The sequence below is a fragment of the Alligator sinensis genome, unplaced genomic scaffold (assembly GCF_000455745.1).
Source record: "Alligator sinensis unplaced genomic scaffold, ASM45574v1 scaffold839_1, whole genome shotgun sequence".
Lineage (NCBI taxonomy): Eukaryota > Metazoa > Chordata > Crocodylia > Alligatoridae > Alligator > Alligator sinensis.
Window position 1 is genome coordinate 3349472 of NW_005841885.1, and position 14349 is coordinate 3363820.

At 45.6% G+C, this 14349-nt stretch overlaps 2 protein-coding genes across 2 annotated transcripts in view; one reads left to right on the forward strand and one right to left on the reverse strand.

Moving 5' to 3' along the window:
• The window catches only part of XPC (XPC complex subunit, DNA damage recognition and repair factor), an 80206-nt gene that overhangs the window by 21162 nt on the left and 44695 nt on the right, over nucleotides 1-14349 (reverse strand). The gene's annotated exons all lie outside the window — the stretch shown is intronic.
• Nucleotides 43-6054, forward strand: LSM3 (LSM3 homolog, U6 small nuclear RNA and mRNA degradation associated). Its single transcript, XM_006017798.3, has 4 exons — nucleotides 43-198; nucleotides 491-601; nucleotides 5198-5293; nucleotides 5647-6054. The coding sequence occupies exons 1-4, from the start codon at nucleotides 178-180 to the stop codon at nucleotides 5725-5727; spliced, it is 309 nt and encodes a 102-aa protein (XP_006017860.1). The 5' UTR covers nucleotides 43-177; the 3' UTR covers nucleotides 5728-6054.

Sequence of the window (14349 nt, forward strand, 5' to 3'; positions counted from 1 at the left end):
GAGACACCCGCCCCCTTGAGGTGAGCGGTGCCCATTTCACAGCTGCGAACACTGAGGGCTCGCGGGGAGACAAGCCACGCCCCCCTCCCCTCGCGCGACGTGTGGCGTCATCACGCCCCCAGCCCCGCGGGATGGGGAAGGCGGGTTCGCGGGATCTCGCGAGAGTTCGTTTGAAAGATGGCGGACGAGGTGGACCAGGTGAGGCGCTTCCCTCGAGTTGGCTCGTGTCATCCGTGTCTCGGCCGCGCTGGCGAGGCCTGACCGCTGCGACGCTAGTGCCGGTGGGGCGGGCGCAGGCTGCCAGGCCCTCGGGGGATTATGCCCCGGTTGCTCAAGTTGCCGCTTCTGGTGGCCGCCGGCTTGATCGGGGTGTCTGTGACACGACAGCAGTGTCCTCGCCCTGTCTCTGCCTGCGAGCCCCAGGGATTAGGACACGCAACGTCCAGGGGGTTTCATGCTTGTAATAGGAACCGCCTTGTTTTTTTCTCAGCAACAGACAACCAATACTGTAGAGGAGCCGCTGGATCTCATCAGGCTCAGTCTAGATGAGCGAATCTACGTGAAAATGAGGAACGATCGAGAGCTCAGAGGGAGATTACATGTAAGTGAAGATCACAGAATCGTAAATGAGGGTTGGAAGGTTGCTCAGGAGGTTGCATCTAGTCCAGCCCCTGCTCAAAGCAGGACCAGCCTCAGCTAGATCGCCCTCGCCAAGGCTTTGTCTAGCTGGGTCTTAAAAACCTCCAAGGCTGGAGCTTCCACAACCTCTTGGTGATCTGTTCCTGTGCTTTACTACCCTCCTAGTGAGGCAGTTTTTCCTAATATCCAACCTAAATCTCCTTTGCTGCAACTTGAAACCGTCAGGCATTTTTACCCATGCATGTGCCACAGCGCCGGGTGCTTTGAAAAGCACCTGACGCTGCAATGCATGCGGTTGGATAAGTGGTGAAGTGCGCGTCAGTGCGCGGAAAATGGCGGCGGTCCACTTTTGAACTAAAACACGTCAAAGATGTTTTCATTCAAATGCGCACCACTGCCGTTTTCTCCAGGCTGGTGTGCATTTTGCCGTTTATACAACTGCAGATGACGCAGTGCGGTGTGCATCAGCTCGTGTGCAGAGCAGACTCAGTTAATTGAGTCGATTAATCTGCTCTGATGCACTGGATCTGCGGTGCGTGGCAGCAGTATGTGTATAAATGCCCGTTGCTTCTTGTTCTGTCGTCTGCCACCACTGAGAACAGTCCAGCTCCATCCTCTTCAGACCCACCCTTCAGGGAGTTGAAGGCTGCTACTAAGTCCCTTCTCAGTCTCCTCTTCTCTAGACTAAATAAGCCCAGTTACCTCAGCCTTTCCTTATAAATCATGCTCCCTGGCCCCCTATCCACTTTGTTGCCCTCTACTGGACTCTCTGATTTGGCCATATCCTTCTGTATTGGGGGCCCAAAATTGAACACAGTACTCCAGATGTGGCCTTACCAGTGCTGAATACAGGGGAATAATCACTTCCCTTGATGTGCTGGCAGTGCTCCCACTAATGTTAGCATTCTTTTCAACAAGGGCACGCTGTTGGCTCATATTCAGCCTATTGTCTGCTATAACCCACAGGTCCTTTTTTGCAGAGCTGCTGCTTGTCCAGTCAGCCCCTAGCCAGTCCTGGTGCATAGGATTATTCCATCCTAAGTGCAGGATTTTGCACTTGTCTTTATTGAACTTCATGAGATTTATTTTGGTCCAATCCTCCAATTTGTCACGGTCTCTCTGAATCCTAGCCCTACCCTCCGGCATATCTACTACTCCCCGCAGCTTGAGTCTGCAGATGACACCAGCTCCATCCCATTATCCAGATCTGTGGAAATACTTGGGATCAGAGGTCAGTTGGGCTGCAAGGAACCTCTTGAGGTTGTCTAGTCCAGCCCCTGCTCAGGGTAGGATTGCCCCTGACTAAACCATCCCAGCCAAGTGCCTTTCCAACTTTCTCTCAAAAACCTCCAAGGACAGAGATTCCACAGCTTCTCTAGGTAGCCTGTTCCAATGCTTGACCACCCTCATAATCAGAAGGTTCCTCCTAATCTCCAACCTAAATTTCCCTTGCCGTAGTCTGAAGTCATTGCACCTAGTCTCTTTCCCCTACAGCTACAGAGAAACCCCATCTCCATCGTTTCTATAGTCATGACTTGGGTATTTGAAGGCTGTTATCAAATTCCCCTTGGTCTTCTATTCTGCAGTCTGGTGAAGGCTGGTTCAGTAGGTAGTATTAGACACAGATGATGCCTTCATTTCTGTTGTAATGGTGAACTTGTTTGTAGTGCTGCATGCAGGTTACCATAAATTAAATTATGATCTTAATTTAGAGGTCGGCATCTTTTGACATGCATGCTGTAAGTGGCACACGCTGCCTCTGTGAGGCACAGGAGATCAGGGAGGCAAAAGAGAACACAGTGGCAGATAGGGCAGAAAGTAGAGCAGGCAGAAGAAGGGAATTAGAGTGACGGACTGGGAGGGTGCAGGGCTTACCATGTGACACTTCAGCCAAAAAGTTGGCTTCCCACTGATTTAAAGTTGTATGGCAAATTTTGCACCTGGCACACGGCACAATCATATTTTGTGATTAGAAACATCTGAAAGGTGGCATATTTCCCCCCTTTGCAAAAGAACTTACTCCTGCCTTCCATACCAGATGTTCTAACAATGTGATAATTCAGAGCAGTGATTGTCAACCAGGATAGCACAGTTCCTCAGGCTGCCATGAGATTTTTTTCAGGGGGTGCTGTAAACAAGTGATCCAGTAAAACTGCCCTGCATGTAGGGCTGTGACATGTGCAGATCCTTCCTGCATTAGGGTTCTCTAATAACTGTAAAGGAGACAGCAGGGCCAGCTTGTGCTGTAGTCCATCCCAGTTAACCCCAACCTCAATCCCCTGACATGCCAATAATCAGAGGCATGCATGACAGCTCCACTGTCCCACCTGACTCTTCCTGGGAGATATTGTGCAGTGGCAGACCTAGAATGGCTGCAGCACAAGCCAATAGGGCTGCGCAAAGTTTTGGGTACTGATTTGATTGTTTGGGCCAATTTCGGTACCCAAATCTCCGAATCCGAATCAAATCGGGACCAATTAAAAGGTCCAAATCTATTCGAAGCTCTCTGAATCAATTCAGAAAAGATTCAGAGAGGTTTGGCGATTCAGGCAGTCCGCACCCCCTGCAGCAGGTATCTGGACCTGGACTCCATGCTGGTAAGTAGGGGCTGGGGGAGTGGGGGCTGACCAAGATGGGGGGGACCCATGGGGGGGACCCCTGCCAGGCCTCATCCCCTGCCTGCTGCCACAGCCCCCACCCCCGCTCCATGGCCTACCCACCCCAGCTCTGGCCCTTTAAGAAAAAAACCAAAAAATAAACCCCCAGACTCACCATCTCCTGCAGTGAGCTTGCGCAGAGCCGCCCCCCCCCCTCCCCCCCCAGCACAGGGCAGTGGGGGGCAGGGGGATCTCGCTCCACTGGGAAGCACCTGGTGAGTCCAGGGTTTTATTGTTTGGGGTTTTTTTCTTAAAGGGCCAGGAGCTGGGCCAGGTGCGGAGGTTGGGGGGCTTGTGACAGAGCCCCTCGTGCAGTGGGGGGCAGTGGGGATCCCCCCACCCAGCAGCACACAGTGAATCGGGGCTTCTTTTTTTTTTTTTCCAAAGTGCTGGGAGCTGGGGTAGGCAGGGCAGCCATTAAGAGCAGGCGGGGGTTGGGGCCTGTGTGATTTGGAGATTTGGCAGCAGCCGAGTCTCCAAATCAGATTCAGGACAGTGATTCAAATCGCTGTCCCCCAAGTCACACGAATCTGAAGTGAATACTAGCCGCTTCGCACAGGCCTACAAGCCAGCTCTTCTGTCTGCTTTAGGATTATTTGAGAACACCAGTGTAGAAGGTGTGTGCACACATGCCACAGCCTTTCTTGGTCTGGCTGTGCAGCAGGTGCACAGGGAAGTTATCTTTCAGCAGCAGTACCCAGTTGAGAACCACCATGCTAAGTTGCACACCAGTAGTGGTTTTCAACTGGGGATAAAACCTGCCTCATCTGAAAAAACAAATGAAATAAAAAAATAAAGAAAAGAACTGTGGAGTGGTGCTCTCTTGGAAAAGTTGAGAGCCACCAATTTAGGGAAATCTAGTGTAAATTTCCTGTAAGCAGCATAGCATGATAGATAAAGTGTTAGATAGGAACTTAGGAAACATGGTTCCCTTTCCTGGTGTTGGTATTAGTTTGAGGAAGTCACTTGACCTCTATGCTTCAGTTTTTCACATGTGCAGGTCATGATGCAGACATTTTTGTAAAGCAGTTTGAAATGTATTGATGAGCTATGTAAAAGCTAAATATTATAATCATTTGGTGTGCCGGAAGCACTTGTGGGATAGGGCCTTGGTGTAATCTTGCATAAATTTCTTTTGCTTTTTCACTGGTATTCATCTGTCCCTTAATGACACATTTGTATCTGGTTTCCATCTATCAAAGTGTTCCTTGCAAAGTTATGGGAAGCAAAGAGATGAGATAGCTGGCTTTAATTCATTTGGGACTTTGGAAACTGTAACAATGACCTAGGAAAGGCTGTAATGTGGTCAAAACGGTTGTTACTGTTAGGGTTGTCTGTGTGTAGACCATTTCATTGCCTCTACTTTTCCCTTTGAATGTGCAGATCGTTGCCACTGATAATGACCAAATAGGAAATGTCACTGTTAAGTCCTTTCGGTGTTCCTTTGGAAAGCATAAGCCTATTTGCTATAGGAATTCTTCCATGAATAAACATGTTGGTTTGTTATTGTGTTACTGAGTTGTGTCTTTCTGCTTTGCAGTGGAAAGAGTTCAGTAGTTGAAACATCATTAGTGTCTGAAATTAAATTGTTGGGGTTTTTTTAGGATAGCAGGAATCAACGCCATCTTGCTTTTAAAATACTGTGATGTATATGATGGTCAAAACAATATTAAATTAATTCATTATTTGCATCCAGCCATAAATACTTCTAGAAAAGATACTTTGTGAGTTTTTTGTGGGGTTTTTTTTTTTTCTTTTTTCTTTTTTCATTCTGTTTGTATCTGAACTTCAGCTGGGAACACAATGCTTCTCCCTTCCCCATTCCCCCCACCCTACCCCTCTCACATTAAGTACTGTATAGAGAGTAAGGAAACTACCTTAAACTGGTGTCCTTCCTACAGGCTTACGATCAACACTTAAATATGATTTTGGGTGATGTGGAAGAGACTGTAACAACAATAGAGATTGATGAAGAAACGTATGAAGAAATTTATAAAGTAAGACTTTTTTTAATGTATTCACTATTAATTATAACCAAGTGTAAAGTGGAATATTTCATTTATTTAAATTTAAATTTGAGGAGATGAAAATTGATTTTTGCAAACTATACTGGTGAAGGACTCCATTTAAAGTCACTTTGGGCAAATTGTTATCAAAGTGAAAAAAACATCAAAGTTGCCTGATGCTTACATTGATCTTTTCCACATGCAAAGAGTTTTCAGTTTACATTTATTTCCATTACACTTGTTTATCATGAACTTTCAGTGTCCATCTTATGAATTTATATTTAATTGTTTGTACAGCCCATCTGATAAAAATGTAAACCGTGCTCTTCTTTTCTTCCTCTTAGTCTACCAAGAGGAATATTCCGATGCTCTTTGTCAGAGGTGATGGCGTCGTGCTTGTAGCTCCTCCGTTGAGGGTTGGCTGAAACTGCAGAGGATTTACCATGTTGGACAGATTCAGGCATTGGGAGAATGGTTCCTGTTCAGTTCACACTTCCCTTCCAAACTGTTTATATTTTTATAGGATATTATCTTTTTGTCGCTTGGTTTTTTTTGCTGTTGTTTTTTTTGGGGGGGTGGGAAGGGGGGAAAAGGACCTATTTTTTGTTTGTTTTTTTTTACCAGTGAAAATGGTACAAATTACTTTTACTTATTCCATAGTACATTTGAAAACCATAACTCAAATCAGCGTTCACAGTCTTGGCTATGGCAGTGTCTTGATTTTTTTTTTTTAACTAATAAATATGATTTATCTTTTGGATATGACTTGTCACGTTTCATTTTTGTATATAGAAATCAACCAGTGTACATGCATGTTACAACTGAATATGAAGTGTGGAGGGGGTGGGTGTTAATGTTTTTACATATATTACCACGCTGCCCCTATAATACTTGTATAGACTGCAAGTTATGAGTCTAAAGAGCAGTGCAGTTCCAGTATTGCAGTCATGGTTGATTTGTTCCCAGGTTTTTAAACGTCTGTTTTGGCTATGCGCAGGTTGGATGTGGTTTCTAAAGTATAGTCTTCTGGCATACGATGTAGAAAATACTAGCCAAAAGCAGCTTGAAAGAATTAGAGATATAAAAGCTTAATGGTATGTATGCCAATAGACTAACAGATAAGCAAAGCTGCTGGAAGGAAAGAAATAAGATTTGTCATCTAAAGATCAACAGTTTGTGTTGACCATTGGGTACAGCTGTTAGTCACTGTCTTGCACACTAAAAATGCACATAGGATCATTTCTGCATTAGCAGGATCCGGCAAGTGCTGACATGTGGGAATCATAGTATCTGTGGCTGAAAGTGGTATATAGCATATTATGCAAGATTCTTATTTTTCTTGTGGTCTGGGAAGAGAAGTGGCTATGTCCTTTGAGGTTTGGAGCATAGAGTGCTTAATTGCATAAGCAGTGGGGTTATAAAATACCAAGGGTGGTCTGGACTGTATTTCCCATTTTAATGAGCGTGGTTTTGGAAGTTGGAAAAGAGCTGTTCATTACTGGACCTGTCTCTTAAGTACTCAGCTTTTTAGGTTTAGTTCATAACATGCCAACAAAAGCTGCTGTTTTGAGTAACACTGTCCTAGAAGTACAACACCCTTCCTGGTCTACAGGACATCTTGTTCGTGTAGTCACAGCAAGAGTACTAAAAATGGAAGAATCTGTTTTTAGATTTACATTTTTTAAAAGACAGAAGACTACCTTTTGTGCCAGTAAAAAAAAAAAAAAAAATCAAGAACTATTCCAAGTTACGTCCATGCTAGATGCTCCTTGAAGTAGAGGGAGAAGAAAACTTGGAAAGACAGCTGTAGTTTCAGTGGAATATCTCGGCTGAAATGTGGTTAGAAAATCATCATTGACTCAAAAAATGGGGCTGGAAGGGACCTCAGGAGCTTGTGCATGTGTAGACCATTCCAGATAAGTGTTTGTCTATAGATTTTTCACCTATGATATGATCATTCTGCATTTTATATTAAGATCAGTGCTCATTCATGTGCATTATGTTTGGGAACAATGACTGAAACTGACCATGTTTCCATTTCTGCAGATTGCTAAAGTGTGCTAAGTATTCAGTGTTTAAAAACTAGCTTCTCTTGGTATAATGTAATTTTGCCTTTCCTTACAACTCTGCTTAGTGTGATGCTTCAAACAAGGAGCAGCCCTTTTTACTGTTTACCCCTAGAAAAACTCCACTTCTTAGATGGCATGAGTTTTAGATATATTAATTAATTGTCTCTTCCCTTTCCCCCCACCCCACTTCTCCCCCCATGCAGCTACAGCTCTGCCTGTGAAATCTGTGTAGAGCAAGGGCATCAAAACAAATGGGCCTGCTGCTGAATCTGTGTACCCTAGTGGACATGGCTATCAGTAGAGGACGAGTGAATGCTGTGCTGTCACAGCCCCACTCACCCTGCCACCATGTAGCCTACTGCCTCCTCCATTCACTTCTGCTTGCCCTGTTGCCCCCAGGTCTGGATCCAACCCATGAGAAGCCCTGTGGGCTAAGTTTGACATTCCTGGTGTAGACTAACCTGAAATAGATCTTTGAATCTTTAACTCCCATGAGGCACTAGGTGGCGCTCTAGTCCCTTGGGTTTAAGCATGGTTTGCATTGTCCGTCAGCAGTGTATGCAATGTCGCAGGTCTAGCACTTATAAAATCAGTCATTTGTTTTTAATTTAGGACCACCGTGGGTAGCAGTCTTAATTACTTTCATATATGTATTGGCCCGTGGAAGAATCCTGACTTAAAGAAAGCTGGTTTGGCACATTTGCTTTGCATTTTGTCAAATGAAACTTCATGAAGCCCAGGCTAACTGCTTTGCTAATAGTATCAGTGGAATAGGGCAGCATTTTAGGGAACTGCGGTTAAACAGCTTGGCTGCTGTTGAATACTCCTTGGAGATCAGCAGTATAGAAACACGCACGTACCAGATATGCCTTCGTACCCCACCAATTCCAGAACGCTATTTCAAAGGCAGCACAGGAACTACAGCAAAGAATTACCACTGTAGTTAAAGCTCAGCTATAGAAACAGTCCAGGCTTTGGAGGTTATATACCAAGGGCAGACAATGTTTTTTGGCCAGAGCGCCAAAAAACTTGCAATGTCTACCTTGGAAGGTGCTGGAGTGCCGGCATGCCAGAAAAACAAAATGAGGGTGTGGGGAGTACATGGCAGGACGCACTGCATATTAGTATATTTAATAATCATGAATGTTGCCTTGTTGTTCTGTATTCCTTTTTTGTTGAGCATGTTGCAATGAGAGAGAGAGAAAAAAAGAGACGAGAAAGAGGAGAGCGAGAAAGAAAAAGGTTCTCTCTCTGCTCTCCTTTTCCAGGCACACACACATACAGAACCACATGCACAAACACAGAGAAACAGAACAGACACATGCACACATATCCGCAACCAGACATGTGTGTGCACACAGACACAGAGAACCAGACAGAGGCAGACAAACACACAGAACCAGATGCTGGATGTGGAGGGGGAGCAGGCAGGTTCAGCTGCTGCCAGCCGCAAAGTCCAGGCTGCTCCCAGCAAGCAGCTGGGCAGCTGCAAGCCGTGCTGCAAGCAGACTGGGCTCCGTGGTTGGCAGCAGCTATCCAGAGCTTGGGCCAGTTGCAGCCAAGAGGCTGCAAACATCTGCTCCAGGGTGACATCAGCTCCATACTGGTGGGTGCACGCGTGCCTTGGAGTGGACGGTGGAGATGGGGCCTGAGGCAGCACAGCCCTCCCACTATCCGCTCTGAGGTCCATGTGCAGTTGCTGCCAGCATGGAGCTGATGCTGGGGCTGTGAAGCCGGGTGCAGGTGTTTGTAGCCTGCTTGCTGCCTGCTGCAACTGCCCAGAGCCCAGGCTGGCTACAAACAGCTGTGCCAGGCTCCAGAGCCCAGTCATCAGCTCTGTGCCAACAGCAGGGGAAAAGCCAGGGTTGCACTGCCTCAGGCCCCCTGCCCCTCCCCGCCCATCCGCTGTGAGGTGCACATGCACCCGCCTGTATGGAGCTAATGCTGGAGCCCAGAGCAGATGTTTGCAGCCTCCTGGCTGCAACCAGCCCAGGCTCTGGGTAGCTACTGACAGCCAGGCAGCCCAGTCTGCTTGCTGGGAGCAACCTGGGCTTCGTGGCTGGCAGTAGCATGCAAAGCAAAATGGTCTCGTGTGTCATGCTCGACGTGTGCCAGGCATTGCTGACCCCTGCTATATACTTTCAGTTCTATTTAACTGGCAAATAGGGCTGTGCAAAGCTTTAGTTGCTGATTTGATTCAGGGGAGATTCAGCCAAATTCGGCAGCCAAATCTTCAAATCCAAATTGAATCGGGAGACCCATTAATCTCTGAATTGAATCAGAAGCCTCCAAATCAATTCGGAGAGATTCAATGATTCGGACATAGACACAGCTTTAAATGTTTTTTCTACATACCTGGAACGGTAGCTTTTGAATGCTGAGATGCTGGGGTGAATGGAGAGTCCCAGAGGAATGTGGGGGGTGTCCCCAGCGCACTTGGGGGTTGACCTGGAAATGGACCAGAAACACTTCCAGTCCACAACTGGATCCATCGCCAAGTACGCGGGGGGCCTCCCCATGCTCCTGTGGGACGCTCCATCTATCCCACCATCACAGCATTCATGAGCTGCGCCTGGTACCTTGAGGTATGTAGAAAAAACATTTTGAAGCTGTGTTTATGGATGAATCACTGATTCTCCGAATCAGCATTGAATCTTCAGATTCGGATTTGGCCCAATTGAATTGGGACTGTGATCTGAATCAACTAATAGAATCACTGTGCCCCGCTTTGGGCTGAATCTGAATCGAATATGGCCCATTTCGCACACCCCTAGAGGCAAACACCCCAGTTATTTCCAGTTATTTTTGCCATTTTCTTCTGAGTTCATGGAGTTGGCTTGGGTTAAGTCTAGTTGTCTGAAAGAGCTTGAAAAGGCTGCATCAATGAATGAGCTTGTAATTCCTAGGTCAGACCATATATCTGCGAGTAGTTTTGGTTGACCAGCATTTTCATCAGTCTGCATTTAAGGTTGAATCTGGTTCTCCACTATGCTTTAAACATTGGAATTGTGGGTGAAAAAAGAGGCTATAGATGAGGTACTTCTACCTACTTAACCACCCTCTTGTCAGAACAGGATGCAATTATAAGTAGTATTAGTTGGGGTGGGTTTGATTTAAATCAAATAAGATTTAAATCATGATTTAAATCACTGGTCAGGAAGCCTCAATTTAATCATTGTTTTCTACAAAAAAGGCATCCTTGTTGTTTGATATAACCATAATACATGTTATTCACAACTCAGAGATAGATGTAGGTTACATTTTTAGAAGGTACACTCTATACATTTTAAAGCGGTGATTTATTTTGATATTTTTTCAGATTAATTTTGCAGCTACATCAGAGAACTGAATTATGATTTGGTTATTTTATTTACTAAAGCTAATTGAAGCAGATACTTGTGAAGTCATTGGGAGGTGAACTATCTCCAATTCGCTAGATCAATCATGGATATTTGGGAGATATTTTTGCCACGCAGTATTAGGAGGACATCAAAGGAGCACTGCAGCCACATATTAGCTTGGGGCTTTCTTCTAGATTGCTTCTTATCTTTGATTTCTTCTCTCTTTTACAGCTTGGTAAGCCTGCTGCCATGATAGGTTTTCCCTTCTACCGTACCATTCCATCACTAGATCTCAAATCAATGGAGAAGCTACACTCAAACATATCCCTCAATACTTCTGGAATATTCTGCTCAAAATGTTTCTCTTGTTACTACTGCCCCTCCCTCCTTGCTTTTGTCTCCAGACTCTTCCTTCTTGCCCAGATCTACTCCAGCCTCACCAATTCCCTTCTGCGCCCCCATGATGAATTTATAGGCAGCCACAAGGTCGCGCCTCAACCTTCTCTTGCGGAGGCTGAAGAGGTCCAGGTGCCCTAGCCTCTCCTCATAGGGCTTGGCCTGCAAGCCCTTAACCATACGAGTGGCCCTTCTCTGGACCCTCTCCAGGTTATCCGCATCCCTCTTGAAGTGTGGCGCCCAAAACTGGACACAGTATTCCAACTGCGGTCTGACCAGCGCCCGATAGAGGGGAAGTATCACCTCCTTGGTTCTGTTTGTCATGCATCTGCTGATGCACGACAAAGTGCAGTTAGCTTTGCTGATGACTTCGTTACACTGACGACTCGTGTTCATCTTGGAGTCCACTAGGACTCCAAGATCCCTTTCTGCTTTCGTGCTACTGAGCAGGTCATTTCCTAGGCAGTAGGTTTGCTGGACATTTTTCTTCCCTAGGTGCAGTACTTTGCATTTCTCCTTGTTAAATTGCATTCTATTGTTTTCTGCCCATTTGTCCAACCTGTCCAGGTCAGCCTGTAGTTGTTCCCTGCCCTCTGGTTTGTCCACTTCTCCCCACAGTTTTGTATCATCCGCAAACTTGGACAGAGTACACTTCACTCCCTCGTCCAAGTCATTGATGAAGACATTGAAGAGTATTGGTCCAAGGACCGAGCCCTGCGGGACCCCACTGCCCACACCCTTCCAGGTCGATACCGACCCATCTGCCATCATTCTCTGGGTATGACCCTCTAGCCAATTTGCCACCCACCGGACTGTGTAGTCATCCAAGTCGTAGCCTCTTAATTTGTTCACCAGTATGGGGTGTGATACCATATCGAAGGCCTTCCTGAAGTCTAGACGATATCTACCCCAACTCCTGCGTCCAGGTGTTTTGTAACCTGGTCATAAAAAGAGACTAGATTAGTCAGGCATGATCTACCTGCTACAAACCCATGCTGGTTTCCCCTCAGCATAATTTTTCCTGCTGGGCTGTCACATATATGAGCCTTAATAATCTTTTCGAAGACTTTACCAAGGATGGAGGTGAGACTGACTGGCCTATAGTTGCCTGGATCTTCCTTCCTCCCCTTCTTGAAAACAGGGACCGCATTAGCTTTCTGTCAGACTTGGTATTCCCTACAAAGGCTGAAAGAGAGACTTGAAAACTAGGCAGGTTGGTATAGTTCAGTAGGTGCTTTGCAATGGCACAGCTTTTTCAAGGGCTTGGAGTTGGAATTGCAAAAGAGCAGCATGTTTGAAACTACTCAAACCTGCACCAAAGCAATCTGCAAATCTCTACAACACTATTCTTCATTTAGTGCTCTTCTTGTTCTCATAAGCACGAAAATCTGGCTTTTTCTTTCCTTTATTTTTCCCCTGTGGGGAGCAGGGATAACCTTAGCTTTCTAACTGTAATTAGAATTTGAACATTGAGGAGGACATGATTCTGTGCAAGTGTACTTACGTTCTGTATTGTCTTTTTGGATCGATGATGACATGTTCTGAAAGTCCGTCAGGCTTGTTAACATGCTAGGCACTCATGCCAAGTTTACTGATTCATTGCTGAGGGTGTGGAGATCCAAGATTCTAAACAGGATGTTACTTTCCCATTCTTTTGTGTTAAGTATGTACAAGGCAAATAGAAAGGTCAAACAGACAATCGAAGTTGACTGTTCAAGTCAGAATTTTTTAATAGAATGGATGAAAGAAGCAGCATAGATCATGTGGCCTGGAGAGGAAAACAACAGCAAATAGAAGAAAGAGATTTAATTGTAAAGTCCTGCTTGCAAAGTGAATTTTTGTTACCCGAGTGTTTAAAATGAGATGGACCTACAATTTGGAAACCGAGGTAAAAGGTTTTGCACGGCTCTTTGACCCTTTCAAGGAAAGGGATCATGTGATGTTGCTGGCTGTGAGATCGTGGAACTGGCCTGGGTGACCCAAGTCATCCCTTCCAGCCTCACAATTCTTGTAGCCTGGAGTTAGGATGGGGACTGTGAAGAACAGAGCAAGCATTTTTAAAAGTGCTATATAAGCCCTTGGAAAAAACTTATTACTAATCAGCTAAATAATTTCTTTAAAGCAAAATTACTCTTTACTTTCCAGGTGGCTTATCTTGACATTTCCCAGTGTCATATCACGTATGGAGGGGCACAGATTGTTGAATCAAAACCCAGTGTGTGATTTCAAAGGGTGAATTTCACTGTAAGTGCATACAGGGTTTTATAGTTGCATAATACACATCTGTATTTGCACTTACTAATGTAACTGACAGCCATAAGCTACAAAAAAGAAAGAAAAAGAGGATTAGACCTTGACTTATTTTTGAGGCAGTTTGAAATATTTATCCAGTGGGCCAGATCTCCTGGTGTTAGAAAAATGTATAACTATATTGCCTTCATTAAGCTAACCTAAATTATACCACCTGAAGCTTTGGCCTAGAAAGCTTTATCTGTAAGTGCCCTTGTTTTTATATATATATATATATATATATATATCTATCAATTTATGGTCTTCCTGTCTCAGATAATTTCATAGATTTCATAGACATCAGGGCTGGAAGGGACCTCGGAAGATCATCGAGTCCAGCCCCCTGCCCAAAGGGCAGGAAGTCAGCTGGGGTCATAGGATCCCAGCAAGATAAGCATCCAGTTTCATCTTGAAGGTGTTCAATGAAGGCGCTTGAACCACCTCCGGTGGCAGGCTGTTCCAGACCTTGGGGGCTCGGACAGTAAAGAAATTCTTCCTTATGTCCAGCCTGAAACGATCTTGAAGTAGTTTGTGACCATTCGACCTCGTCATCCCTTGGGGCGCTCTGGTGAACAAACGTTCCCCCAGATGCTGGTGGTCACCCCTGATAAACTTGTAGGTGGCCATCAGATCACCCCTAAGCCTGCGCTTTTTCAGGCTAAAGAGCCCCACGGCTCTCAGCCTGTCATCGTAGGGTCTGCTTCCCTGACCTCTGATCATGCGCGTGGCTCTTCTCTGGACTCTCTCAAGCTTCTCCACATCCTTTTTGAATTGTGGAGCCCAAAACTGGACACAGTACTCCAGCTGCGGCCTCACTAAGGCCGAGTACAGGGGGAGAATGACGTCCCGGGATTTGCTTGAGAGACGTCCCGGGATTTGCTTGAGACGTCCCGGGATTTGCTTGAGATCATCGAGTCTGACCCCCTGCATAGGCAGGGAAGAGTGCTGGGTG

Coding starts and splice junctions, on each gene's coding strand:
- LSM3 (XM_006017798.3), top strand. CDS start 178: ATGGCGGACGAGGTGGACCAG. Junction 602..5,197: donor AGCTCAGAGGGAGATTACAT/GTAAGTGAAGAT, acceptor TCCTTCCTACAG/GCTTACGATCAACACTTAAA. Junction 5,294..5,646: donor CGTATGAAGAAATTTATAAA/GTAAGACTTTTT, acceptor TCTTCCTCTTAG/TCTACCAAGAGGAATATTCC.